At 44.5% G+C, this 25,635-nt stretch overlaps 2 protein-coding genes across 2 annotated transcripts; both read left to right on the top strand.

Moving 5' to 3' along the window:
* The first annotated feature begins 7,448 nt into the window (after positions 1-7,448).
* On the top strand, positions 7,449-8,666 carry RNASE12 (ribonuclease A family member 12 (inactive)). The gene is made up of 2 exons (XM_036411151.2): positions 7,449-7,527; positions 8,006-8,666. Exons 1-2 carry the CDS (start codon positions 7,494-7,496, stop codon positions 8,479-8,481), a joined length of 510 nt encoding a protein of 169 aa, XP_036267044.1. The 5' UTR covers positions 7,449-7,493; the 3' UTR covers positions 8,482-8,666.
* Positions 8,667-14,013: 5,347 nt separating this feature from the next.
* Positions 14,014-14,604, top strand: RNASE11 (ribonuclease A family member 11 (inactive)). The gene has a single exon (XM_036418977.1). The coding sequence runs from the start codon at positions 14,014-14,016 to the stop codon at positions 14,602-14,604; it is 591 nt and encodes a 196-aa protein (XP_036274870.1).
* Positions 14,605-25,635: the final 11,031 nt, after the last annotated feature.

Below are 25,635 nucleotides of genomic sequence, written 5' to 3'. Positions count from 1 at the left end.
GGACTTCGTCACCCTCACTTGACCAAGGTTTGTGATGAGGATCACTGTGAATAAGAACCCAGCGGAAACCTTGTTGGCACGTGGGCAGGATGCTATGGAATAGGAGGAGAGAACCTCTGTTGGTCGCAAATATGCAATTCTGCTCCCAGGAGCTGCCGGAGGAAACTGACCCCTTGTGGACAAACTAGGTACCATCATGAATCTTATGCTTTAGGTCTCAGTAAAGGACTTTTGATTACAAATTTGTTTCTAGGGACGCGACTATGTGCGGATCCTTCTGTGTACATGATATGGATGCAGAACTTAGAGAGGAGAGAGCTGTTTGATTGTTCGGGGAGATGTTGTTCATGAGTTCGGCTGGACTTCTTAAGTTAGATGGCATCCCACCGTGTGGGAAGCGGAAAACAGGTAGCATCCACTAGCAAAACTAGCAAGTTGGTTTTTATCAGCTGGAGTCAGCGGATCAGAGGGACAACCATAGATTTAAGACTCTGAGTGGTAATTAGTGGTAAATCAACATTTTTCCTTTTAAAATATATTTTATTGATTTTTTACAGAGAGGAAAGGAGAGAGAGAGCCAGAAACATAGTTCAGCTGCCTCTTGCACACACACCCTCCCCCTACTGGGGATGTGCCCGCAACCAAGGCACATGCCCTTGACCGGAATTGAACCTGGGACCTTTCAGTCCGCAGGCTGACGCTTTATCCACTGAGCCAAACCGGTTTTGGTAACATTTTTCTTTTATATCATTGATCTTTTTGATGTGGACAAAAGGGGCCGCATGCTAACTCAACAAGCTCAGGGAAGGCCTGCATGGTAGTGTTGCAAACTCAGAGATCTAAAGTAACCACAAAGGATGGTCTGAAATGAAACTTTAACTAAAAGCAGTTATGGTGGGTAGTTATATCCTAGGCCGGTATCTTCAAGGTCAACCTTTCACCACTGGGGCTCAAGCCAGCAACCTAGGCATGTGACCTTGACTGGAATGGAACTCAGGACCCAGGACCCCGGACCCCATCTCCTGCCCCCACCCCCACCCCTACTCCAGTCCACAGGCCAACACTCTACCACTGAGCCAAACCAGCGAGGGCTCAACCTTTATCTTAACTGAGCATATCTGTCTGGTTGCATCTAAGATAATATATCCTTTGAAATGTTTGGGTAACTTGTAACTTCCCTTTTTCCAGACCCCTTGGGGCACAACCTGATGTGCCTGGGTTCCAGGACCTACACCACAAATTCCTTCATTGTTATGTTAATTTGTTCCTGCACCCACCTAAGTATGTGTCTTATCATTTTATTTTTTATCCAATCCCAGGGGTTTCCCCATCCTCCCTTCCCCCTTTGCTTCTTCCCACCTCGCTGGTCTATCACCAGTGGATTTCATGTGACCCTTCCTTTGATTGCAATGTATAAATAGAGATATAACCCGCCATTCTCCAGAGCATTATCTCAATTCGTTGAGGTTCTGCTTCCCGACAGTTTGGCTCAAATAAAATCACACAAATTCTTTACAGGTTTCAATGTTGTTGTTTTTTTTTTACATTAACACCGATCTCACGTCCATATCATGCTACAAGGTCCCACCAAAGTAACCCTCAAAAAGAAGTTTTGAGTTTTACAAAGAATAGCTCTTTGATACTATGGTTAAAGAGCAAAATGTAGTTCTTTTAGATTATTTGTTTATGCGTTAGCCCAGTACATCAATATTTACTGAATAGTTATGGGGCAAATATTTGTTGAACCTCCATTATGTTCCAGGCTCTGTGCTTGGAACAGAGATTGCTGTGGGAATCAGACGGATGTGGTTTCTGCCCTCGTGAAACCATCAGATAATTTTTGAAAAACAAGAAATACAATTACTATGCTAGTGATAGGGCCACAAGGAAAAGCACAGTGCGGTGCAAGCAGAGCTCCCCCTGGGTCCCGGAAAGGCTGTCTGAGGAAGGAGGCACACACTGGATCTGACTGGGCAGAAGGAAGAGAGGTGCGCGGAGTGAGAACCATCCCACAATGAGAGAGCTAAGTGTGCAGCACCTTGAGCTGGAAGGAAGCCTGATGAGCTCGGGGAACTGGAAAGAGCGGTGTGTAGTGGGGCAAGAGTAGGTTTACTTGTTCGTATGGAAAAACACACACACACACACAAAAACATGCAGATTAGGATTATTACAATAGCTTTATCAACTGTGTTTCACGTAGTCACAACTGTAAACCTGCTTTTGCTCATCCTACGTATGGAGGGAGAGGAGGAGGATGATTTGGGATGAGGCTACCTATGCAAGCCTGGCAGGCAGAGGTAGGGGCTGCCGTTATTTTAAGACGTGCGAAAAGCCAGGGGCCCGCTTTAGGTGGAGATTGGGGTGGACGGCGCAGGCACAGAACTAGATTTGTGTCCTAAAAAGATTACTGTGTTACAGAACCGTTGACAGAAAAGCGCCCTTCCTAAGGAGCCACCACAGAGTCCTGCGCGGTGGAATGTCATGGCTGGGGGCGTTTTGTCAACTCTCAGTGGCTCCTTGTTTTCACTTCAGCATTCCACCAACTCTGCCAGCTCCCAGCCACGTGTGCAGGAGGCCACGGAGGCCCACGGAGTCGAGGGCAGGGTCACAGAGCTAGTCAGTGGCTGGGCCATTCAAGACAACCGCTAGGCCACTCACTGTTCATTCTGCTCCAGCTGGGCGCTTCTGAGAACAGGGAGGGTTTTGTTTTGTTTTGTTTTGTTTACTTGTGTGTGTGGTTTTTTTTTAATGCAACTGTGATTATTTGAGGTAGGAACAACCATTTTTCTCTTCTTTCAGTGAAATCTATCTGATTTTCAGAGAAGCTGGAACTGGCCCAGGAAGAAAAACAGCCCGGCAATGTCCTGGGAGGGGCTGCCCGGGAGGATGGGTAATGGTCCTTCTCAAGGGGGTCGGAAGGCTCCTGTTTGGGGCCCAAGTGGGCTCTGATCAAAGCATTCTCTGAAGAGGAAAGCCGAAGAGACTGGGGCCCCCCAAGCAGCTGTTCCCCTCAGCCCGGCCTCCCCTGGGCTATTCCCCGGAGGCAGTCCTGTCAGGGATACAAGTTATAAAAAAAAGAAATGGCTTGGTTTGCCCCCAGGGGAGAAAAGGGCCTCCTGTTCTCAGCCTGGGGCTGGGACGGCAAGGCTGGGGTAGATAGCCTCTCATCTGATTTCGAACTGGTTCTGCCCAGATCAGAAGCAGCTTGTTCCCGGACACAACCAGGCTCACGCGGACGGAGACGGGTGATGTGGTGGGAGGGCAGCTGGAAGGGTGCCCGGGGACTGCATGGATCCTGCCGTCCAGTTTGTTTAGCCAGCAGCTCTGCTGGTGCCGAGGGGAGCCAGAAAGTCCCTCCAAGTCGGCGTGCTCCGTGCCCTTTCGTTTTCCCCCAGTAGCAGGTGTTCTTGATTTAGGGAGGCGTCCCCTTGAACATAGTGCCAATTCCTTGGGCTATTTCCCAGAGCCACTCTGCCACACTCCTGAGTCAGAGCCCCAGTTCTCACTTTGGGGCCTGGTACCAGGACCCATTTCCCCATTGCTCACCCTGACTCCTGGCAGGGAGGTAGAGTGGACAGCCCTACTTTCCCAGTGTGTGTGTGTGTGTGTGTGTGTGTGTGTGTGTGAGAGAGAGAGAGAGAGAGAGAGAGAGAGAGAGAGAGAGAGAGAGAGAGAGAGAGAGAGAGAGAGAGAGAGAGAGAGAGAGAGAGAGAGAGAGAGAGAGAAGGGAAGGGAGTGGTAGAAGTGGTCCCCAGAGAATTGTCATCTTAAGGGACTAGTCAGAGGGGTCACTTTAATTGAACTCAGAACCTTAGTTTGTGAGAGCAGAAAGGGACTCCTAGACAGACCGATTCTTCTTTTTTTTCTTTTCTGCCTCCTCCATTTTAGAGATGAAGAACTCGGGGCTCTGAGAAGTCATGGCTTTGTAAGATCAGACAACTAGTTAGTGGGAAGAGAACAAGATCTGGAATCCTTTATCCGTTCATCCGCTCCACAGGCACTTTTCGTTCTGTGAAGTACCAGGTGGTGTGCTGGAGCCAGCTGGCACGCACACGCATGGAGAAAGCCAAACAGATCTTTTTCCTCCCCACCGAGTAACCGTTCACACTAAGTCATGTGCGGGAAGGCTTCTTATGGGATTTTAAAGAGGAGATGGAAGTGGTTATGAAGCATCCATCTTATATAAAAACTGCTGTTTTAAATTTTAACCCTGCAATTTGGCTTCTGTAGATGCTTGCTCTCTTAAATAATAAGGAAAATAGACCACTTCCACTTCAGAGAGGCCATTAAGCCTTCCCCAGACGAATTTATCAGTGCTGGCACCAGGCCAGGCCTTTGGTTGAGGTCTCAAGGCCCCAGCACATAGGGGCTTGTGAAGAATTTGCAAAGGGGGCCAGAAACATCCCATATTTGGGAAACAAAGAAGGTAAAAACATATACATAGGAAAAGTTCCTCCATGTTGGGGCCCAGAATTTGAGAGACATTTTCCTCTGGGCCCATGTAATAAATGTAACTCCATCTCTCTAAGTATTGCTTAGTTCTTCTCCGGTTTTCTGTAACAGTTAATTTAAAGAAGGATTCCTGGAGGAGTTGATAAACTTTCATGCCTTTTGCCATGACTTAGGGGTATTTCTTGACACCTGGGCTTCTCTGAGCGTTTGTGGGAACCAGCAGAGATTTCCTCATGGGTGAGGCCCACTTCCAAGGTTAGAAAGAAATGGGAGAACGTCTGACTGTTCTCCACAGAAGAGCAGTAAGAGAAAATAGTTTGGGAGGGCTTCTTAGTGAAAATGAATAGGGAAGGGGAAAAGATTCCAACTCAGAAGTACTAGAGCATTTCCAACCTTTTGGTCTTAAGACGGGTGCTCAAAGTTGGCATCTGGGTGATAGAGAAGCAGGAAGAAAGGTTAGAGAATGGAGAGAAGAGAGTGTCTACTGCTTTAAAAGACCTTCCTGAATCCATGGTGTCCTAGCTTCGCTTTGTCACTGCCAGTCATCCCTGCCTGGGCCCTGGGCCCAACCCACAGACAAACTCTCACTTCTGCTCCCCGGCCTGGCCCTGGAAACTCTCTTTCTGGTGGAACCCAAATCATTCCCCTCATCTCCAGGGTCCCCTAGGAACTGGTTTCCAGAATTGCTAAAAGAACACAGAAAATTAAGGACTAGAACTAAGAAAGACCAATCCTTCCTCCTCCAATGAATGGTGTGTTTGGGAGGAAGATCCTTCCCCTAGGCTTGTGGAGGGGGGGGGGTTAGGGTTAGGATTAGGGTTATGGTTATTGTTAGGATTAGAGGAGACACTCTGAGGAGCTACTTTAGTCACATGACATGGGGCAAGGGCCTACCCTTTACCTTGTGGAAGCTCTGAAGCCGGACAGTCATTCACATGCAGGTTTCATGCAGGGCACTGAGTGCTCCATATATTAATGAAAAAGTCAGTTTCATGGTGGGGTGGGTGTGGTTCTTTAGAAGTTACTATGCTGCTTACCGATTCAGGGCTCCTGTAGTGTAGTGATCCCTAGACTTTGGTTTATAATCCCCAGAGTTGGGCTACTCATTACAAGTGCGGATTCCAGGGCCTCGCCCCAGAGCCTGATTTCTTGCCCCAGGTCTGGGGGAAGGCTCAGGCTTCTGTATTTAAAAATATATATATATTTTATTGATTTTTTTTTTTTTTAAGATAGGAGGGGAGAGGGATATAGAGCCAGAAACATCGATGAGTGAGAAACTTCAATCAGCTGCCTTCTGCACACCTCCTACTGGGGATGTGCCCATAACCAAGGTACATGCCCTTGACCGGAATTAAACCTGGGACCCTTCAGTCCACAGGCCAACACTCTATCCACTGAGCCAAACTGATGAGGGCTGTATGTTTAACTAATAGCTAAAGACTGATGTATTTCAAGTAGAAAACTTTTTTTTTTTTTTTTAAGTCTTTGAGAGCCAAGCTAAGGAGTCATTGAGGGCAGGTGGTGAGGTCATTAGGCCTCCCCAACATGCTCTGCAACCTCTTTCATTCCCGTTCTCTGCTACGGGAAATTCATGCCTCCTCAGTTGTGGGGAAAGCCCTCGGAAAGTGCATCTTCAAGAAGAGTGCCCCTTGCCCTGGCTGGGTAGCTTAGGTGGTTAGAGTGTCATCCCAATACACCAAGGTTGGGGGTTCAATCCCTAGTCAGAGCACATTCAAGAAGCAGCCAATGAATGCACAAAAAAACGAAGAAGAAGAGTGCCCCTCACCCCCACTGTGGGCAGGATCACAGTCCCTTCGTGCCCAGCACTTGAGAAAGAGGAGACATAAAGCAGATGATAAGGAGAATAAGCACACCCACGTCAGAGTAGCCAAGGAAAGGGACAATTCGTGAGGAAGTGCTTGTGAAGGTCCTGCTGATGGCTGCCAGGAGAAGTAAATATGTAAATCAGCTTTAAGATTTCTTTTTCTCTTTTGCAATTAAAAATTTTCAGAGAGCCGAGACCGGTTTGGCTCAATGGTTAGAGCGTCGGCTTGGGGACTGAGAGGTCCCGGGTTCGATTCCGGTCAAGGGCACGTACCTTGGTTGCGGGCATATCCCCAGTAGGGGGTGTGCAAGAGGCAGCTGATCGATGACTCTCTCTCATCGATGTTTCTAACTCTCTATCTCTCTCCCTACCTCTCTGTACAAAATCAATAAAATATATATATAAAAATTTTCAGAGAGTCTGTCATACCCCATATCCTGTATTCAGTGTGCAGGAGAGTATCCAGACTTCGGGAGGAGCATGAAGCAGCATCACACCATGGAGAAGCACTGCTGAGAGGAAGCCAGGATGAGCGGAGGGGAAGTCTGGAGGATTCATTGTGGATAAGAGATAAAACACTTCTCAGAGAGCTCCTAAATCATGTTGGGGAAAATAGCTAGAATTCAAGGTGGTACTTAAAAATGCCCAGATGATTGTAATTTTCAGCAGAGTTTGGGAACCATTGCCATATTTTCTAGGGCTTGATTAAGACTAATGTCAATGCCAGGGAATTATTCCGCCTTGTCCTGAACTCAACGTGGGAATAAAACTTACTGAAACTGGAGATCAAGTGTCAAACATTGAGAACATGAGATTCTTATTACCCTTGTCATCTTCCATCTCCACTGTTCAGCAATTAATTTCTTCATTGATAAAAGGGAGATAATATCTACTTCACGGTTTGACTAAGGACTGGCTGAAATTTTGGAAAATAGACAATCCTGTGTCTGGCACAGGTCAGCACTTGACTAAATGTTTTGAAAAGTCTGCACTTGTTTTAACGAGGACACTCTCAAGGCCTCACTTACCCAACTCTCCCTCTGAAAGTTAAGGTCTTTTCCTTACCAAAGGCATCCATCCAAGCACACTCCCCTACGGGCTCCTCCCTGCCTGTTCTTTCTACTCTGCCCGCCCCACGCTCAACTAGCTCCCTGCCAGTTATTGTCAGAGAACAAGGAGACTCAGAGGACTTCCTCAGACCCATGATCACAAGGATATGGTACTTGTGAAAGCTGCAGCAAAAAGGAAAGGTAAGAGGAGCCAACAGAGCCCATTGGGACTAGCAGAAGGAGAATTGGGAAGGACAGATGAGAAGACAGTGCTAAAAGCTTGAAGAAGTGGGTGGAATGAGAGCTGAGACAATTAGGGAGAGGAAGTCATTCAGCAACAGGAATGAAACAAGCAGGCATGGGTACTTTTGGGCGCCTCTGTCAGTTCATCTGTGTGCTGAGCTCTCTGACAGATTCAGTAGAACTAGAAGATCAGGTGCGTGCCATCAAGGAAGTGATGGAAGTAATAAAACAAATGGGAATAATTAGAGGACACTTCACTGCCACACTCTGAGCGTTGAAATGGTGGGAAAGGTCTTGGATCTTGCAGGCAAGGCATGATTTTAATTATCAGAGTGAGGGAAATAAACAGTCCTAAGGGTGGGGGAGCAAAGCCAGGCGATGGGGCTGGAGGACTCTCCTTACCTTCTGCTGCTTTCTGTTTCCTCTTCCTCTGTAGGAATTCCAGCCACAGATGTCAAGGGACTCTTTCCCCTGATGGTACTAATGGTGATCGTTTTCCTGATGATTGTGTTCTGGGAAAACGAGCTGTATGAGGAAGTAGTGGCGTCGACCATAGAACACTTGCATGTGGACTACCCTCAGACTAATATCGCTGTGAGGTACTGCAACCACATGATCATACAGAGAATCATCAAGGAACCTGACAACACCTGCAAGAAGGAACACGTCTTCATCCATGAGAGGCCTCGAAACATCAATCACGTTTGCACTTCTCCCAAGAGGATGGCTTGCCAAAACCACTCCAGCCTTTTATGCTTCCAGAGTGAGACAAAGTTCAAAATATCAGTCTGTAAGCTCATTGAAGGTACCAGATACCCTGCCTGCAGGTACCACATTTCCCCCACAGAGGGGTTTATCGTAGTCGCTTGCGATGACTTGGGCCCAGTTCACTTCCAGAAATATGTTGAATAACTTGAGACCAGCACCTGAATCTGAGATCCTCTTGCTCCTCTCCAGGGGGCACTGGTGCTGGGTCTTCCTGGCGCACACCTGACTGTGGACATGGGGTAAAGCCCGAGTGAAATGGGAGCTACCAATAATTCATTAATCCTTCCAGTGTTGCTGAGCTGGAATCTTCTTATTCTGCTTCAATAAAAAACAAAGCTCTGCCGAATTAAATCATAAACCATGCATGTGTTTCAATGTCGTGTTCCTTTCCTTTGGGTCATTTGATGAATCCTATGCAGGATTGGGATTTAGGATAAAATGAGCGAGGCACTCACTTTACATGCAAATTTTAAGGGGCACCCTCCCCCCAAATAATCCAGATAAAGGATATTTTTTAAAATCAAAATTAATGCAAAAATCCTTCTGAACAAAATACCTCAATTTTAAATCAAGGCCAATCTGACAGGGTTGGATTTAGGGTGAGCAAAGTACATGAGTTGTGCCCATGAAGGGTCAGGTCCTGTTATTAATAGTTTACATTTTTGACATTTGTTCGTGAGGGATTGTTTTGAATTAAATTAATTCTTAAATGTTGCATTAAAATAGCATCTTGAAAAAAAATAGCATCTTGATTACTGGGCTTTTTGGTGCCCCCTTAAATTTTGTGCCTAGAGCATGTATTGCATTCATTCCACCCTCATCCTATACTTGGTCCTAAGTGTAGAGGCAATTGGGGTCATCTCTTAGGATTTCCTCTTAAAGATGGCATATACAACTCAAGCTGCAGCTGCTCCTGTTCAGCTGTTCCCTCTGTGCCTTGAACGAAAGGGGAAAAGAGATCAGAAGGAGCCAGAAACCATTTCCTTGGAAGACTGGGGAGAGAAATGGAGACAGTGAGACTCTCAGAGCTCATTGTACCTCCTCTTGGCAGCGCCAGAGGAAACAGAAAGGATTTTGACCAGACTACTAATTCTTTTCCTCTTTTAGTTCTTACAGCTGGACTGGCTGTTCAGTTATTTCACCTTCAACTATGGGCAGAGTATCTTTAGAATTAGAGGGCAAAGGAAGAGAAGGAAGGGAATTTGATGAAGCCCTCTTCCTCTCTGAGCCTTAGTTGTCTCATCTGTAAAGTGAGAAAGCTTGAACTAGATAATCTTTGAGGTTCTTTCCAGCCTATTACGCCACATTTCTATTTCTTAGTCGTATAGAAACTAGCCTTGTTGGAAGGGAGGGTTAGTCCTGGGGAGTAGTAAGAAAGAAAGGGTTGCCCTAACTGGTTTGGCTCAGTGGATGAAGCATCAGCCTGTGGACTGAAGGGTCCCAGCTTTGATACCGGTCAAGGGCTTGTACCTTGGTTGTGGGTACATCCCCAGTAGGGGATGTACAGGAGGCAGCTGAGAGATCTTTATCTCTATCTCTCTCCCTTCCTCTCTGTAAAAAAAAAAAAATCAATAAAATATATTTTTTAAAAAGAAAGAGAGAGAGAGAGAAAGAAAGAAAGAGAGAAAGAGAGAGAGAGAGAGAGAGAGAGAGAGAGAGAGAGAGAGAGAGAGAGAAAGAAAGAAAGAAAAAGAAAGAAAGAAAGAAAGAAAGAAAGAAAGAAAGAAAGAAAGAAAGAAAGAAAGAAAGAAAGAAGGGGTATTTGCAGGTAAGTGGTGCCAGGTTATGAGAAAACTAATTCTGAACTATAACATTACATCCTGTCATTGAGAGCTGGGAACTCCTACAGTGAGCTAGAGTACCCCAGGGAGGCATGAGCTTCACAGGGTCCATTCTGTTCTGATCTTTTCAGTTGAGAGGCTTCAACTATTGCATTATTTATTTGTACTTAATTAAAGGTCAGATCAAAGAAGGAGGTACCCCTAGGCTGGTTGTTAACTCTGTCTTTGTAAGCAACAAATTCTGATTGATTAGATTAGAGGGGAGGAGAGTGACAGAGGTAAGTAAAGGACACTTTGCAACCTATAAGTGGGCAAGGCCCACCCATCTGGGCTGGCCCTTTCGCAGTTGAGTTTCATTACCCATTTCTCTGCAGAAACCCATTGTCACCATTGTCTTCATGGACGTTTGAATGCCACCAAGGGACCAGGGCCCTCAGCATCTTCAGGTGCTGAGCAGGAGCAGGTGGTCCCTAGTATATGATGCAGGGTCCTGGTAGCAGCATCATTTCCAGGGCAAAACTTTACAATAGTTAAAATGTGTCCTTTATGGCTCATTTTAGAAAGTGGACATATGTAATACTTTCTACATATGTTTTTTGTTTTGTTTTAATTCTCACCTGAGGCTATTTCCTCCACTCCCCGTTGATATTTAGAGAGTGAAAGGGAGGGAGGATGATAGATAGAGAAAAACATCTAATGCCAATTAATTGCCTCCCGCTATTACTTGCCTCCTGCTCTTGCCCCACCAGGGATTGAACCTGCAACCAAGGCACATGCCCTTGACTGGGAATCGAACCTGTGACCCTTCACTCCATAGGCTGATTCTCTAACCACTGAATGGGCCCATTTCTGTGTTCTGAATTCTGATTCCTTTTCCTACTCCTCTCCCTAGGCTTTGTTGTCCTTCCCAATGATTTCTCTTCCTTTACTCATAACCTCCCTCCTGGTAATTAAAAACAAAATGGTTACAGGTAAATGTATTACCATTAAAGTGCCAGTGTGCAACTGAGACTGTCACTGGAAATTATCCTCTGAGTATTTTGAGTCAAAGAGGATCAAAGCCCAATTCAAATGAATTGTGATGTTTTACACATTTACAGTTTGGGTGTTGTTGTTTTTATTTCTTTTTATTTATTTATTTGGGGGGTGTTGTTTTTAATGGGCACCTAGCAGCCCAAATCAAACCCACTTGAAGTACATGTTCCAGGAAAACTGGGACTCTACACTGTTATTCTTATTTTTCTCTTTGTTTTCTGCTTTCCTATCATCACCTCTCTTTTGATATCGATGGCAGTCAATGTTTAGAAAACAATCTAAACCTTCTTTCAGCCTCCCAAAACCTACACCAAGTCTATGTTCAAGGTACAAACATGAATACATCCACTTAATTCTTAATAATCTATTCATAATCAATCAACCCAATTATTAAGGCTCATATATTCTTGATACTGGGCCTTTGCTCTCATTTTACATACAGGACATTTTTAAATGGAATATAACAAAAAATATATAATTCCATATATACTAATGTCAAATGAGTGGTATAAGAAGTGGGAGATCTCCCCAGTCGGTTTGACTCAGTGGTGGAGCATTGACCTATGAACCAAGATGTTACCAATTAGATTTCCCTTCAGGGCACATGCCGGGGTTGTGGACTCAATCTCCACTAGGGGGCGTGCAGAAGGCAGCCAATCAAAGTGTTTCTCCCTCATGGATGTTTCTCTCTATCCCTGTCCCTTCTCTCTCTCTAAAATCAATAAAAACATTTTTAAGGAGGAGGAGGAGGAGGAGGAGGAGGAGGAGGAGGGGAAGGGGAAGGGGAAGGGGAAGGGGAAGGGGAAGGGGAAGGAGAAGTGGGTAGATGGACATAGACAATAGGGTAGTGAAGGCCTGGAACAGGGGGCAAGGGTGGGCTGGAGAGGATTCATGGAATCCTGGAGGAAAGAAGTAGACATATGTAATACTTTCAACAATAAAGAATTATTTAATAAAAAGAAAGAAAACTGAGTAAGAAAAAAAAGAAGTGGGTGGTAAGAAGTTTAGATTTATAAGTTCAGGACATAAATGAAAAATAAATTTGGCAAACTTAAGTAATGAGAAAATATGTCAAAGAAAGAATGGGGTCTGAATTGGGCTTTGAAGGATCTTAAGAGGCAGAAAATAGTAGGCATTCAGAAAGGACAAAAATGGAGATGAAACAGAGTGCATTCAAAGGGAGTGAGTCATACTGATTTGATGAGAGCCTTGATACCAAAATAATGGGAGATGAGCCTTGAGAAGTATGTTGGGATTGGTTCAAGTAGAGCCTTGACTAAGTGGCCTCAGGAATTGCGATTACCTCACATAGGCAATGAGGGATATTTGAATGTTTCTGAACATAGTGTCATTACATGTGGTATTTTAGAAAGTAGTGTATGGAAAGAATGGAGGGGCAAGGAATGATTAGCAGGATATAAATAAGTGTGATAATGCTGAAGATACAAGTGGAAGGGAAGGAGGCTCTTAGAGATCAGAGAAGTAGTAAATAACCTTTCTTTCTGGGAGCTCATTGTGAATTTTCCAGCACTGAACTCAAGAATTTTCTACACTAGTCAAGCCATATTATGCTGTTAACAAACATTGCTGAGAAACTAGTGTATGGTTCAGTGTTTGATTCTGTACCAAATAAAAAAGCAGGGAATATGTTCTGGGCTCAAGAAATTTTTAGCCTCAATAAGAGGGAGAAAAGACTATTTATCAACCTACTTGAAAAATAAAAAAGAACCCACATAAAGTGCAATATAACCTATGCTGTAGGGTTTCAAAGAAGAAGAAAAAATCACTTTGGGTTAAAATGTAAATAAATAGGGAAAATTTCACAGAAGAGAAAGATTGGTGCTGCCCAGGTCACTGGGATCCTGACAGCCAAAGGGATACTCTGTTCAGTCTCTGAGTGTTCTTGGCTCCACGTTGTCTCCTCCTTCCGTCTCATACAACTCTCCCAACCCCCTTCTCAGCCCCTCCTTCTTCAGCTAGACCCAATAGCAGAAACTCTCAGGAAACAAATACAATTTCACGTCTTACCCTGCAGCAAACTGGAAGCTTTCTCTACAGTAGGGGTGTTGAACTCAATCAGAGAAGGGGCCAAAATCTAAAATCCAGCCTAAATCGCGGGCCAAATGGTTTACTGAACAGTCATAAACTGTCATTGTGATGGAAACGCAGCAGAGTGCAGTGATGACAGCGCGGTGCGGGCCACGTTGCAAGGCCTAGCGGGACGGATTTGGCCCGTGAGCCTTGTGTTTGACACATGTGCTCTACAGGATCAGTTTTGCCAAAGGAACTGGTAACGGCAGATATCCCATGACTGAGATTGGTGGGGAAAGAAATGGGAGAGGACAGAATAACATTGTGGGGTGTTTTTTTTGTGTTTTTTTTTTTTTTTTTTCAAGTACACGCTGGGTACTGTGTGAGGCTATGGGAGACACAGGAACAGTGAGGAACCTGTGAGTGGGATTCTTGTGATCTATTTGAAGATTACAGGCCCTACCGGTGAGATTCCAGATGAGGAGAACAGGAAGAGAAACATGACTTGGTTCTGGGTACTCTAAACATATTATCTTATGTAATTCTCACTTTTTCTTTTTTTTTGTATGGGGGAACCGAGGTGAGTATAATGAGGTAGAGTTAATTGTTAGTGGATAAGCAGGGATTTGAAGTCTTCAGTCTCCACACTGATTGTCTTTTCACGTTTTCATACTTCCATGAACAGAGGTAGGAGTCTTTTAAGGTACATGGAGGGGTCAATCCTGGGAATGACTGTCATGAGGAAAAGAGAGCTGGCTCCTTAATATTCTCCTTAGTTTTATCTTTTACTTTTTATTTTTGCTGCAGAAGAGAGCACCCTAGATCTGAGATGGAGGCCTCTCTGCTGCTACTCTGCCTGGGGTTGATTCTTGTAGGATCTTCAGGAAACAAAATGGAGACAATTAAAGAATTTTCAGAGGAAGAGATGCAAAATGACTTGGCAAAAAGTGACCAAGAAAAACAGACCATTGAGATATTAATGAACTTGATTTTCTTGTATAAAAATACTAGCCTTAGCATATCCAAGGATATTGTGTCTTCATTATTGACATTCAGAAGATTACATTATAGCTTCCCCAAGGGAAACAGTCCAGGCAATGATAAAGAGTGTTACAATGACATAGTGATCTGGAGAAAAGTTTCAGAAGCTAATGGGTCATGCAAGTGGAGCAATAACTTCATTCTTGGCTCCATGGAAGTGATCTGCAGGCCCTCCAACACCCCCAGCTGCAAGCGTGGACAGAATCTTGGCATAAGCTGTTTTGAAAGCCCAGAATTGGTGGTAACTATGGGCCAGCTTACTACAGGCCAACTGCTTCCCAGGTGCCAATACCACAGTGTTACCTCATTAAAGAAAATATTGGCAGTGCTGACAGGTCATTCCCTGATGAGCTGGTTAGTTAATGGTGTTAGATTGTAAGTCTCACAGAGCTGTGAGACTATAGCCTATCTAAACATACGTATTATTTATTGCCTTCTTCTATTCACATCTATCCTTTTAGTACAACAGTAAGCTGGTTATTTATACTAACTGGATGAATGAAAAATCAACAATTGTGGATAATATCATTAAAATGTATAACTGATCCTAGAGTGCCTACACTTTCTTTTCACACACACACACACACACACACACACACACACACACTGAATTGCAACCTTGCTCAACTATAAAGCCAAGAAGCAAAGTTCATCCAACATGACAGAATTAAGGAAAGAAGGTCCAAAACTAATATAAATCATTGAAAGTTAATTGTTCTGACTCTGAACTTATTCAGAGGAATAGTGAATGAGCATAGGGGATTTTATTATTGCTGCTTCTCATCAAAGAAATGTGTGTGCTGAGGCATGCACACAAAAATGAGCCCATCTGCCGAAACCAGTTTGGCTCAGTGGTAGAGCATCGGTCAACTCTGACAATCAACCACCATGCAGGGAGATATTTTTGTATCTTTTAGCTGGGTTTTCCTTGTCAGTGTGGTGACTGTTAAAACAAACATTCACTATGGGCTTTGCCAGTAGGTATGTAATTAACATTCAATTTGCATTTGGCAGCCAGGGGAGAAAGTGATAGGGAGAAATCTCTGTGGCCCAAAGTTCTCTTCTCTGCAGGAGGAGAATGCAGGGCCCTAGAAGGGAGATGCACTCACTGGGTTTAATTCCAGGGACAGTTCCATGTGGCAAGGCTAGTACTACCACCCACTCACCAGCCACGGGATGGGCTCAATCCATGGTGGAGCAGTTCAATGTGTCTCCTCTTGGTTCAAATGTTAGTAACTTCTTTCCCACCGTAGAATCCTACTGTAGAGTCCAGCCTTGGGTGATGGGCATGCCAGTCCAGAGACAATAACTGTTCAAACTCTAGGAATGTTTTTGTTACTATGCAAGAAAAAAGCAAATCCAGCTTAATTCAGATCTTAGTGCAGATTTCTTCCTTCACCAGGAGAGAAGAGCAAAGACTCAGAATAGATACCTTTTTCTACGTCAGGAGCATCCTCTACAGACCAAATTTTTCCACTTCTCTGAAGGAATCAGGAGCTCTGGCACTCTATTCCAAGCCTTTGGCAGCCCAGTCTCCCGGGATCTAACCAGTCATCATATTATGAAGCCCGAAAGATGTCAAATGTAGAGGGCAGCAGAGAGGCAAGCTCCTGTGTGCTAGCACTTCTCACTGTTGAAGCCTGTCACCCCTTTGACATAATGTGTATCTTAAGGTCCTTAATGATGATAACAGGCAGGGGATTTCAGATGTCTCTTTTATGCTTGCAAACTACAGAGGGCACCTTTTTTTTCTTGTAGCTTCACATGTAACTTTTCAGGCTGGCTTTTAAGGCCACTGATGCTCCATTCTCTTCCTACCTAACCTGTGCCCAGCACCTTCCCAGTCTTTGTTGTTTTGAGGCTGCTCTCTTCACAGTCAACAGAACATGAGTCCTTGTCTTCACTTCCTTTGGTAGGCTAATCTTTTCTTTCTTTCTTTCTTTCTTTCTTTCTTTCTTTCTTTCTTTCTTTCTTTCTTTCTTTCTTTCTTTCTTTCTTTTTTTTTTTTTTTGCCGGGGGGGGGGGGGGAGGGGCTAATCTTTTTTAAAAAATATATTTTTACTAGAGACCCAGTGCATAAAATTCATGCAAGGGACAAGTGGGGTCTCTCTCAGCCCAGCCTGCACCCTCTCTAATCTGGGACCCCTCAAGGGATGTCCAACTGCCTGTTTAGGCCCGATTCTACCTGGCAGTTGGACACCCCTCTCACAATCCAGGACTGCTGGTTCTCAACTGCTCACCTGCCTGCCTGCCTGCCTGCCTGCCTGCCCCTAACTGCTTCTGCCTGCCAACCTGATCACCCCCTAATCACTCCCCTGCCAGTCAGATTGATACCTAACTGCTGCCCTGCTGGCCCAATTGTCTTCAACTTCCTTCCCCTGCTGGCCTCTTTACACCTAACTGCCCTACCTTGCCAGCCTGGTTGCCCCTAACTGCCTTCCTCTGAAGGCCTGATTGCCCACAACTGCCCTCTTCTGCTGGTCATCTTGTGGTGGCCATCTTGTGTCCACATGGGGGCAGCCGTCTTGTGTGTTGGAGTGATGGTCAATTAGCATATTATTCTTTTATTAGATAGGATTGATTTCAGAAAGGAATGGAGAGGGAGAGAGAGATAGAAACATCAATTATGAGAATCATTGATGAGAGAGAATCATTGATCAGCTGTCTCCTGTATGCTCCCCCACTGGAGTTTGAGCCCGCAACCCAGGCATGTGTCCTTAACCAGAATCACACCCCAACCCTTCAGTCCACAGGCTGACACTCTATCCAGTGAGCCAAATGATAGGCTGGTGGGCTGATCTTGATGCTCTTTCTCTTTCTTTTTGCATCCTATCATCTCAGCTCTTTTAATCTCACAAGCTCCATTCCAAGGTATGGAGCTATATACGTATAATGTTAGGTTTGATCAAATAATTGAATCAATACCCTCTCTCCTGGGAACTGACCTTCAGGCCACTTCACAATGGACATTCCCTTTTGCTTAGACCAAATTCCACTTCCTAAGACCATTATCTTTCCCCTCAGGATCTGCCCAGAGAATTTCCCACTCAGAACCCAGAAAAAGCCCACCAAGAGTCCTTTAAAATTTATGACTCCCCATCCCTGGAGTCTTGGCACCATTTGGGGGTTCAGACCATCTGATATTCAGATGACCTAATCCTATATAATAAAGAGGTAATATGCAAATTGACCATCACTCCACACACAAGATGATCACCCCCATGTGGTCAAAGATGGCTGCCCCCAAGTGGATGCAAGATGGCCACCACAAGATGGCTGGCAGGGGAGGGCAGTTGTGGGCCATCAGGCCAGCAGGGGAAGGCAATTGGGAGAAACCAGGCCTGCAGGGGAGAGCCGTTAGGGATGACCAGACCAGCAGGAGAGGGCAATTAGGAGCAATAGGGCCAGCAGACAGAAATGGTTAGGGGCAATCAGGCAGGCAGGCAGGAGAGCAGTCCAGAGCCAGCAGTCCTGGATTGTGAGAGGGGTGTCCAACTGCCCATTTAGGTCTGATATCACCTGGAGATCAGGCCTAAACAGGCAGTCAGACAACCCTCAAGGGGTCTCAGATTGGAGAGGTGCAGGCTGAGCTGGGGGACACAACCCCCTCTCCCCCATGTATGAATTTCATGTACCAGGCCTCTAGTAAATTAATAATCCCTTATCACTTGTGCATTCCTCCTTCAGTGACCCTAACATGTATATGTCTAATCCCTATAGCTGCGAGGAAGCATTAGAGGAGTGATAAAGGAGACCTATCCTATCTAATAAAAGGGTAATATGCAAATTAAATGTCACTTCATCACAAAGATGGTGGTGCCCATAGCCACAAGATGCCAGCAACCAGCTCTCTCTACCCCATCAGAGTCCCCCCAGTCCTTAGGGGGTGGGAGGGGGGTGCAGCCACTGAGAATGGGCAGCATGAGTGGCTTAGCAGAATACTTGTGCCGTCCCTCTGGGAATGAGGCAAACATTCTGTGCCCAGGCATGGATGGGTCTCAAGGCCACAGAGAGCCTCTGGGCATCGGGCACGAGCTGAACAAGTTGACTTTACAACACAGTCCGTGTGGGGCCACTTGTTCATCTGGCCTCTGGCCAGACCCCACAGAGAGTTACTGGCATATGGATTTTTGCCCAAGGCTACTAGTTTAATGATAAAGGGAAAGGAAAGGAGAGTTGGGTCTAGAAACAAAGTTGGGGATGGAACATTAACAAAGATATGAGAAAGAGATACTGAGAGGGGTGACTTAGCATAAGAGAAGTACCCTTCTTGTCTCTAACCATTCCCTCTATTTTCCCACCATAAAGTGCACTCAATTTCTTTATCAAGCCAAAACCGGTTTGGCTCAGTGGATAGAGCGTCGGTCTGCGGACGGAGGGTCCCGGGTTTGATTCCCATCAAGGGCATGTACATCGGTTGTGGGCACATCCCCGGTGGGGGGTGTGAGGGAGGCAGCTGGTAGATGTTTCTCTCTCAATGATGTTTCTGGCTCTCTATCCCTCTCCCTTCCTCTCTGTAAAAAAATTTTTTTAAAAAAGAACAATTTCTTTATCAACAATTCTGAAATGAAAAAGAATCCCTGGCCTCAAGTCCAGGGATGGTGCTGAAGTAAGGAGAGAGCCTTTGCAATGTCATAGATAAATCTTCATCTATTTTACTGACTCAATCTGTTTCCCCAAAACAGTCATTTCTTTTTTTCTTTTAATAAACATATCTTCTTTAATATATATATATATATATATAGTTGATATATATAGTTGATATATATATATAAATATATATATATAAATCAACTATATACATATATATATATATATATATATATATATATATATATATAGTTGATTTTTTTACAGAGAGAGGAAGAGAGAGGGATAGAGAGTTAGAAACATCGATGAGAGAGAATCATCGATCAGCTGCCTCTTGCACACCCCCTACTGAGGATGTGCCCGCAACCAACATACATGCCCTTGACTGGAATCGAACCTGGGACCTTTCAGTCTGCAGGCCGACGCTCTATCCACTGAGCCAAACCGGTTTCGGCAAAACAGTCATTTCTTATCACTGGGTATCAATTTCCTCACCTATACGAAGCAGAGGTTGGAGAAGTGGATGCTCTGAGAGATGTGGGTATGCATTAGGATCTTGCAGGGAAGCTTGCAGGTTGCCCACCCAACCCACCCTCTTTGCTCTGAAGACAAGTAGGTACATAATGCCCAAGGCTGCCCAGCCAGACTGGCTGTCCCCACGGCCCCCTCTTTTCCCAGGTTCCCGGAATAGAAGTGATATGCGCTACTTCTAGGCCCAGGTCATATGACATTGGACTGGCCTCTTCTGTGACTCTTTTTTTTTTTTCTTCCCAGCATCTAGATCCCAAAAATGGACATGTGTTCGACTCGACCTTGATAATGTAGATGATGATAATGTCCTAGAAAGTACAGCAGCAGGGAGGACACCACATGCCTGAGTAACTGTGTTGGCAAGTTATCTTGCCAACCGGAACTGCTGATCCTGGGATTGTTATATAAGAGAAAAACAAATACATATATTTTAAAATTCACTATACATTTGAGATGTACCCTGTTTCCCCCAAAATAAGACAGTGTCTTATATTAATTTTTGCTCCCAAAGATGTGCTAGGTCTTATTTTCAGGGGATGTCTTATATTTCCATGAAGAAGAATACGGTACACATTTATTGTTAAATGAAAATAAAGGAAATTTATTACGGTACAGTAGTACGGTAGTTGTCAACACAATCCAGACAAACTGTGAATCCTACAGTATCAAGAATTTACTCATTTATTCAATGACAATCATGTCATCATCTTCTGGAACATCATCATAACAATCCAATTTTTGAATTTCCGGGTGAATTTCTTGTGACTCCATTTCTTTCAGAATCAGTGGACCAAATCTCTCATGTTTAGCCTAGGAGGGGCCTTATTTTCAGGGGGATACCTTATATTTCACTCAGAAGGAAACCTGTAAGTAGGTCTTATTTTCGGAGGATGTCTTATTTTCGAGGAAACACGGTAGCTCCATCACCTTAGCCTCACCTTAACAAATTTAATAACTTTAGGAGCTGTTATCACCTGCAAATTCCTGGGCCCTCATCCAGACATGTGGGTTCTGTAGAGAAGAGAAAGGCTGTAGCACGTGGGATGTTTAGAAGGGTGTTAGGTGTGCGGATGTGCAACAGCGTTCGAGTACCACTAGATTAGATGGACTAAAAGCTTTCTTTCCAGGTAGAGAGCATTCTGATTCTAGTCCTAGCTAGGGGGAAAAGGTTGCTGCCTCTGCATTCAGATCTTTCAAGGATAGCACCAGAGCAAAACAAGCCAATTTAACTCAAAGAGCATCCACCCCTGCACAGTGTTCCAGAACTAGCAAGGCAGGGTGCCCCCAAACGGTAGCCATGGATACATCTGGGAGAAAATAGCAGGGCTCTGCAGGCAGGGGCCAGACTTCCTTCTAAGAGAAGCTGGCAGAGGGGCCACACACCTGAAATGCATCCTTTGTACTCCAGCAACCGGAACTGGCAGGTTTGTGATAAGATGATTGTTTAAAATCCCTAAACCTTCATGCTTCTAAAATATGTTAACCTTTTTAAAGATTACATATAATTATCACAAAGATAGTTAATGGGTGATAACAATCATTGATAGTGACAACTGAGCTCTTATGATGTGCCAGGCACTGGTCTAAGTGTATATATATATGTGTGTAAATATAAATAAATATAAATGTAAATATAAGTAATATAAATATATGTAGTCTCAGAACAACCTTCAGGAGGAAGATTTTTATTATCCCCACGTCAGTGATGAAGAAACTGAAGCACAAAGACTTTAGGGGATTGAAGCATCCATCTTATATAAAAACTGCTGTTTGAAACTTTAATCCTGCTATTTTGGCTTCTGTAAATGCTTGCTTGCTCAAAAAATAAGGAAAATAAAACTACTCCCATTCCCTAGAAGAAGTTATCAGTGCTGGTGCCAGGCCAGGCCTTTGGTTGAGGTCTCAAAGCCCCAGCACAGAGGGCTCTTTAAGAACGTATAAAGGGGACTGGACAAACCCCATATTTGGGAGACAAATAAGGTACAAAGATATAAATAGGGAAAGGTCCTCCATGTTGGGGCCCAGAATCTGAAATACAGTTTTCTCTCAACCTGTGCATAATAATAGTAATAAAGTGTAACTCCATCTCTCTAAGCGTTACTTGGTTCTTCTCCGGTCTTCTGTAACAAGATGTACAAAGAAATCACACAAAGGTCCCCCAGGAAGAAACAAGGACATTCTGATTGCATAGGCCATGCTTTTAGCCATTCATCTTTATTTAATAGGAAGAAGCAAACTTGCCCATAACTATACAGAAAGATAATGATGGGCCACTCCTGAGTAAACGTGATCTCACAGGGTTGTGAGGATTGAATGGCACTCTGTTGAGCACACAACTGAAGATGAACATTTGCAAAACATATGACTGACAAAGAGTTGATATTATTAATATATATAAGGGACTGCCCATTTATTAAGATAAAAATGAACATTTAGAAAAATAAACAAGGCACATAAACAAAATTATAAGTAGTCATTCAACATTTGGAAAGGGTTTCATTCTTAACTAAAGGTCATATAAATAAAAACAATGCAATGTCATTTTTTATGTGCCTAATCAGCGGAAATAAGATTTTGAAAACAGTGTAGTGCTGGCATAGGTGCAGGATAGTGGATATCCTCATGCACTCCTCCTGGGAAAGCAATGAGTATACACTTGCTGTCTTTCTGGGGAGCAACTTCAACTAAGCCTCATTCTAGTTTTCAAATCCCTGCATGTTTGGTTTCTCTACTTCCCTGATGACACTTTCCTCCTCTCACATGTCCTTGGTTAAGACACTCAACTCCTTCAATTATGGCCCTGACAGCTCTCTGAGTTTGTGGCCTCGTTGAAAGGCCTGAGTAGGCCCTGGGGCTTCTTTTTCTTAGGGTCAAAGAACAGGACACGGGGGCTGGCAGAGCCTGGGCCTGTGAGAGCCACAGGCAATGCTGCTTGCCTGTGCTCTCCTGGCTGTCCCCAGCTCAGGCTGTTCAAGAACTCCATGTTCTCTATGTAGGCTGAGCTCTGGGACCTGTCCCAGAAATACCCTCTCTGAGAGTTTCCTGGGCAGGATGGGCTCTTGAAACATGCCCACACAAAGAGGGACACCTGTTCCCTTCTCTCCCCTTCTGTCCCTTCTTCATCCAGCTTCCATGGTCTCTTCTCTTTGGCAGATTGTTCCCCCAGCACTCATCTCCTTTCTACACCTTGCATGGCTTCAGCTTTCTAATTTCCTTCCAGGCTTTCACCCTGTGTTCTTCTCCGTGTGTCTCACATTTGAATTCACTGGTCAGGGATAGAGTGACAATCTGGAGCCAGGCCATCCACTTTCACTCAAAGGCCGGCATTCCATCCGGCCTGGTTTCAGTCCCTGTGGGGAGACCTGTTCACCCAGCGCTGACAGAACACAGGGCGCTGAGTTGCTCAGGCGGAAAAGGATCAGAATGGCATGGATTGCTGGGTTCACCCTGCACGCACATCCAGCTCGCTGAGGAGGTGCCGCTGAGCAGCTCCCTGGTCTACTAAATCCCCCCTTGTCTTCCTTTAGAAAAACTCTGGAACTGTTCAGCTGTCTTTATAAAAATCATACTCATTGTAACCATTTTAAAGAAAAGGTGTAGATTTAAAAAAAATGAACCCTCACTATCCCAGGTGCTGGATACAAAACAATAATAGAATATCTTAGGAGAGAAAGGTATCTTTTATCTGAAATGATCAGTGCAGGCACCGGTGAAAGAAGAACTAAAATCTTGAACTTGACAGATGATCTATTAAAATAGCTAAAACTTGAATAGAAGAAAAAAGAGGGACTAGGAAAAGAAAGAAACACATGAAAAGGAGAAGTGGAAATATGGTTGATGTTGCTATAACCGTTACAGTTTTTTTTTTTAGGAGCAGAAATAGAATGTTGGGGACTAGCTATAATTATAAGAAATATTAATCATGCTCTGTTAATTATGATTGTTTTTGTTTGATTAAAACAAAAACAACCACTGAGCCACTCCAGTTGGGCTCAACCACTGAGCCCAACTGGCGTGGCTCAGTGGTTGAGTGTCGACCTATGAACCAGAAGGTCACGTTCAATTCCCAGTCAGGGCACATGCCTGAGTTGAGCTGGATCTCCAGTGTTGGACATGAAGGAGGCAGCCAATCAATGATTCTTTCTCATCATTGATGATTCTATCTCTCTCTTCCTTTCCCTTCCTCTCTGAAATCAATGAAAATCTATTTTTAAAAAACATACAAACAAATAAATAAGGCACATTCTAACCGGGCTGGCAGTTACTCATGGGACCTTGGAGCTCACCTGGAAAGGCAGCCCATCCACCCCATCAGAGAGCTGCCTGTTATTATGGGAAGATTAACAGCCTTGTTGCAGAACCCAGAATCGCCAGCCCTTTGAAGACCCCAGCCCTTTACATACCTGTGGGCCTTTGCAAAGGTCCAGGCCTGTGAAGTGCCCATTTGGCATACCTTTTGCCTACTTCCCATGTAATCTTTGTCCTTCTACCCAATGTAAGTAGCTGGGATGGTGGGGTGCAGAGCAGATTTTTGTGGATGCCCTACTGCTCTCCCACACTGCCTGCAGTATTGGAATAAACGCTCATATATAGCTCAACTGTTTCTATTGGCTCAAGTAGTGACAGATAGCATGGACCTATTGATTGTCCTGTCAGGTTAGCATCCTATCTAATAAAGAGGGAATATGCTCATTGGCCATCACTCCATCACAAAGATGGCTGCACCCACAGCTGAGGCCAGGTTCCCAAAAGAAGCTTTAAGGAACCATCAGCAGGGACCTGAGGCTATACCCTCCCCCACCCCAGTGGGGCTTGACAAAGGCCCTCAGGCTGCGCTCCCCCCCCCCACCACCACCCCCCGCCCCAGTGCCAGGCCAGGGGACTTGAGGTCATGCTCCCCGCCCTGTGGGGCTTGACTAGGGACATCAAGGTGGGCTTCCCATTCTGGTGCTGGGCTAGGGGACCTCAGGCTACTACCCCCACCCTAGTACTAGGCCAGGGGACCTGAGGCTGTGCACACACACACACCCCCAACCCAGTGGGGCTTGATAGGGGATCTCACACCATGTCCCCCACATGGCAGGGCTTGATGGAGGACCTCAAGGCATGCCCCCCACTCCAGTCTGGGCTGAGGGACCTTAGGCCACACACCCCCATCCTGGCACCAGGCGAGGGAACCTGGCAGGGCTTGACAAGGGTGGAACTGGCAGGGTCTGGATCTAGCCCAATGGGGTGTGGGGGCTGGGGCTGGGTCTCAGGTGATTTTGAGGTGCATGTGGGTGGGCGGGGACTTGACTCTGGGTCCCAAGGTGCGCCACAGACTCTGACAGGAGGAAGGTTTTCATATACATTTTACTAATTTTCTTTCATCTCTGACACTTCTATTATAGAGAAAGGGCAAATAGCAATATTAAATTATTTCCTCTAATTCCCTTTTAATGTGCATGAATTTTGTGCACTGGGTCACTAATGGTATATAATTTCACATCCTTTACTGATAGTTAACCTCTTTGTGTCTTCATATAAAAAGCATGTCTTGTAGCCAGTGTATGGATGAGGTTTGTTTTTTGTTAAATTCAGTCTGTCACTAGCTTTTAATTGGTATGCTTAGACCATTTACATTTAATGGTCTAAATGTAATTTCCCTATGGATTCCCTGAAATTATTGATATGGTTAGTTTGAATCTAACATCTCTATTTAATGTTTGTGCCTTCTTTGTTCCTTTTTTTCTGATTTTTTGGGGGTTTGTCAGTTGGATTTATAAAAATTTTTTAATGATTCCATTTTTTTTATTATTATTATTTTTAATATATTTTATTGATTTTACACAGAGAGGAATTGAGAGGGATAGAAAGTAAGTTGTAGAATGAATTCAAGTGACCTTAGGTAGATAATTTTAGTCCCTAAAGCAGAGAAGCAGGGGGGTGGGAAAAAAATAAGATGAAATAATGACCAAAAACTTCAATCAGCTGCCTCCTGCACACCCCCACCGGGGATGTGCCCACAACCAAGGTACATGCCCTTGACCGGAATTGAACCCAGGACCCTTCAGTCCGCAGGCTGACGCTCTATCCACTGAGCCAAACCGGTTTCAGCAATGATTCCATTTTTATCTCTTTTGTTAACTTCTTACTTATATCTACTTTTTTTGTTAATTCAGTGATGCATCAGGATTTTTAGTATATATTTTATATACTTTCAACTGATGCTGTATTATTTCATTTATTGTTTAAGAATCTAATGGCAATATACTTCCATTTCTCTCCTTTTAGATTTTATGTTACTGTT

The sequence above is a fragment of the Pipistrellus kuhlii genome, unplaced genomic scaffold (assembly GCF_014108245.1).
Source record: "Pipistrellus kuhlii isolate mPipKuh1 unplaced genomic scaffold, mPipKuh1.p scaffold_m20_p_1, whole genome shotgun sequence".
NCBI lineage: Eukaryota > Metazoa > Chordata > Mammalia > Chiroptera > Vespertilionidae > Pipistrellus > Pipistrellus kuhlii.
This window is presented reverse-complemented; position numbering and strand designations above follow the sequence as displayed.

What these genes read in the sequence shown, in the direction of transcription:
- RNASE12 (XM_036411151.2), top strand. Translation starts at nt 7,494, where the DNA reads ATGGTACTTGTGAAAGCTGCAGCAAAAAGGAAAG. An exon ending in AGCTGCAGCAAAAAGGAAAG is followed by an intron (nt 7,528 to 8,005) that starts GTAAGAGGAGCC and finishes CTTCCTCTGTAG; the next exon opens with GAATTCCAGCCACAGATGTC.
- RNASE11 (XM_036418977.1), top strand. Translation starts at nt 14,014, where the DNA reads ATGGAGGCCTCTCTGCTGCTACTCTGCCTGGGGTTGATTCTTGTAGGA.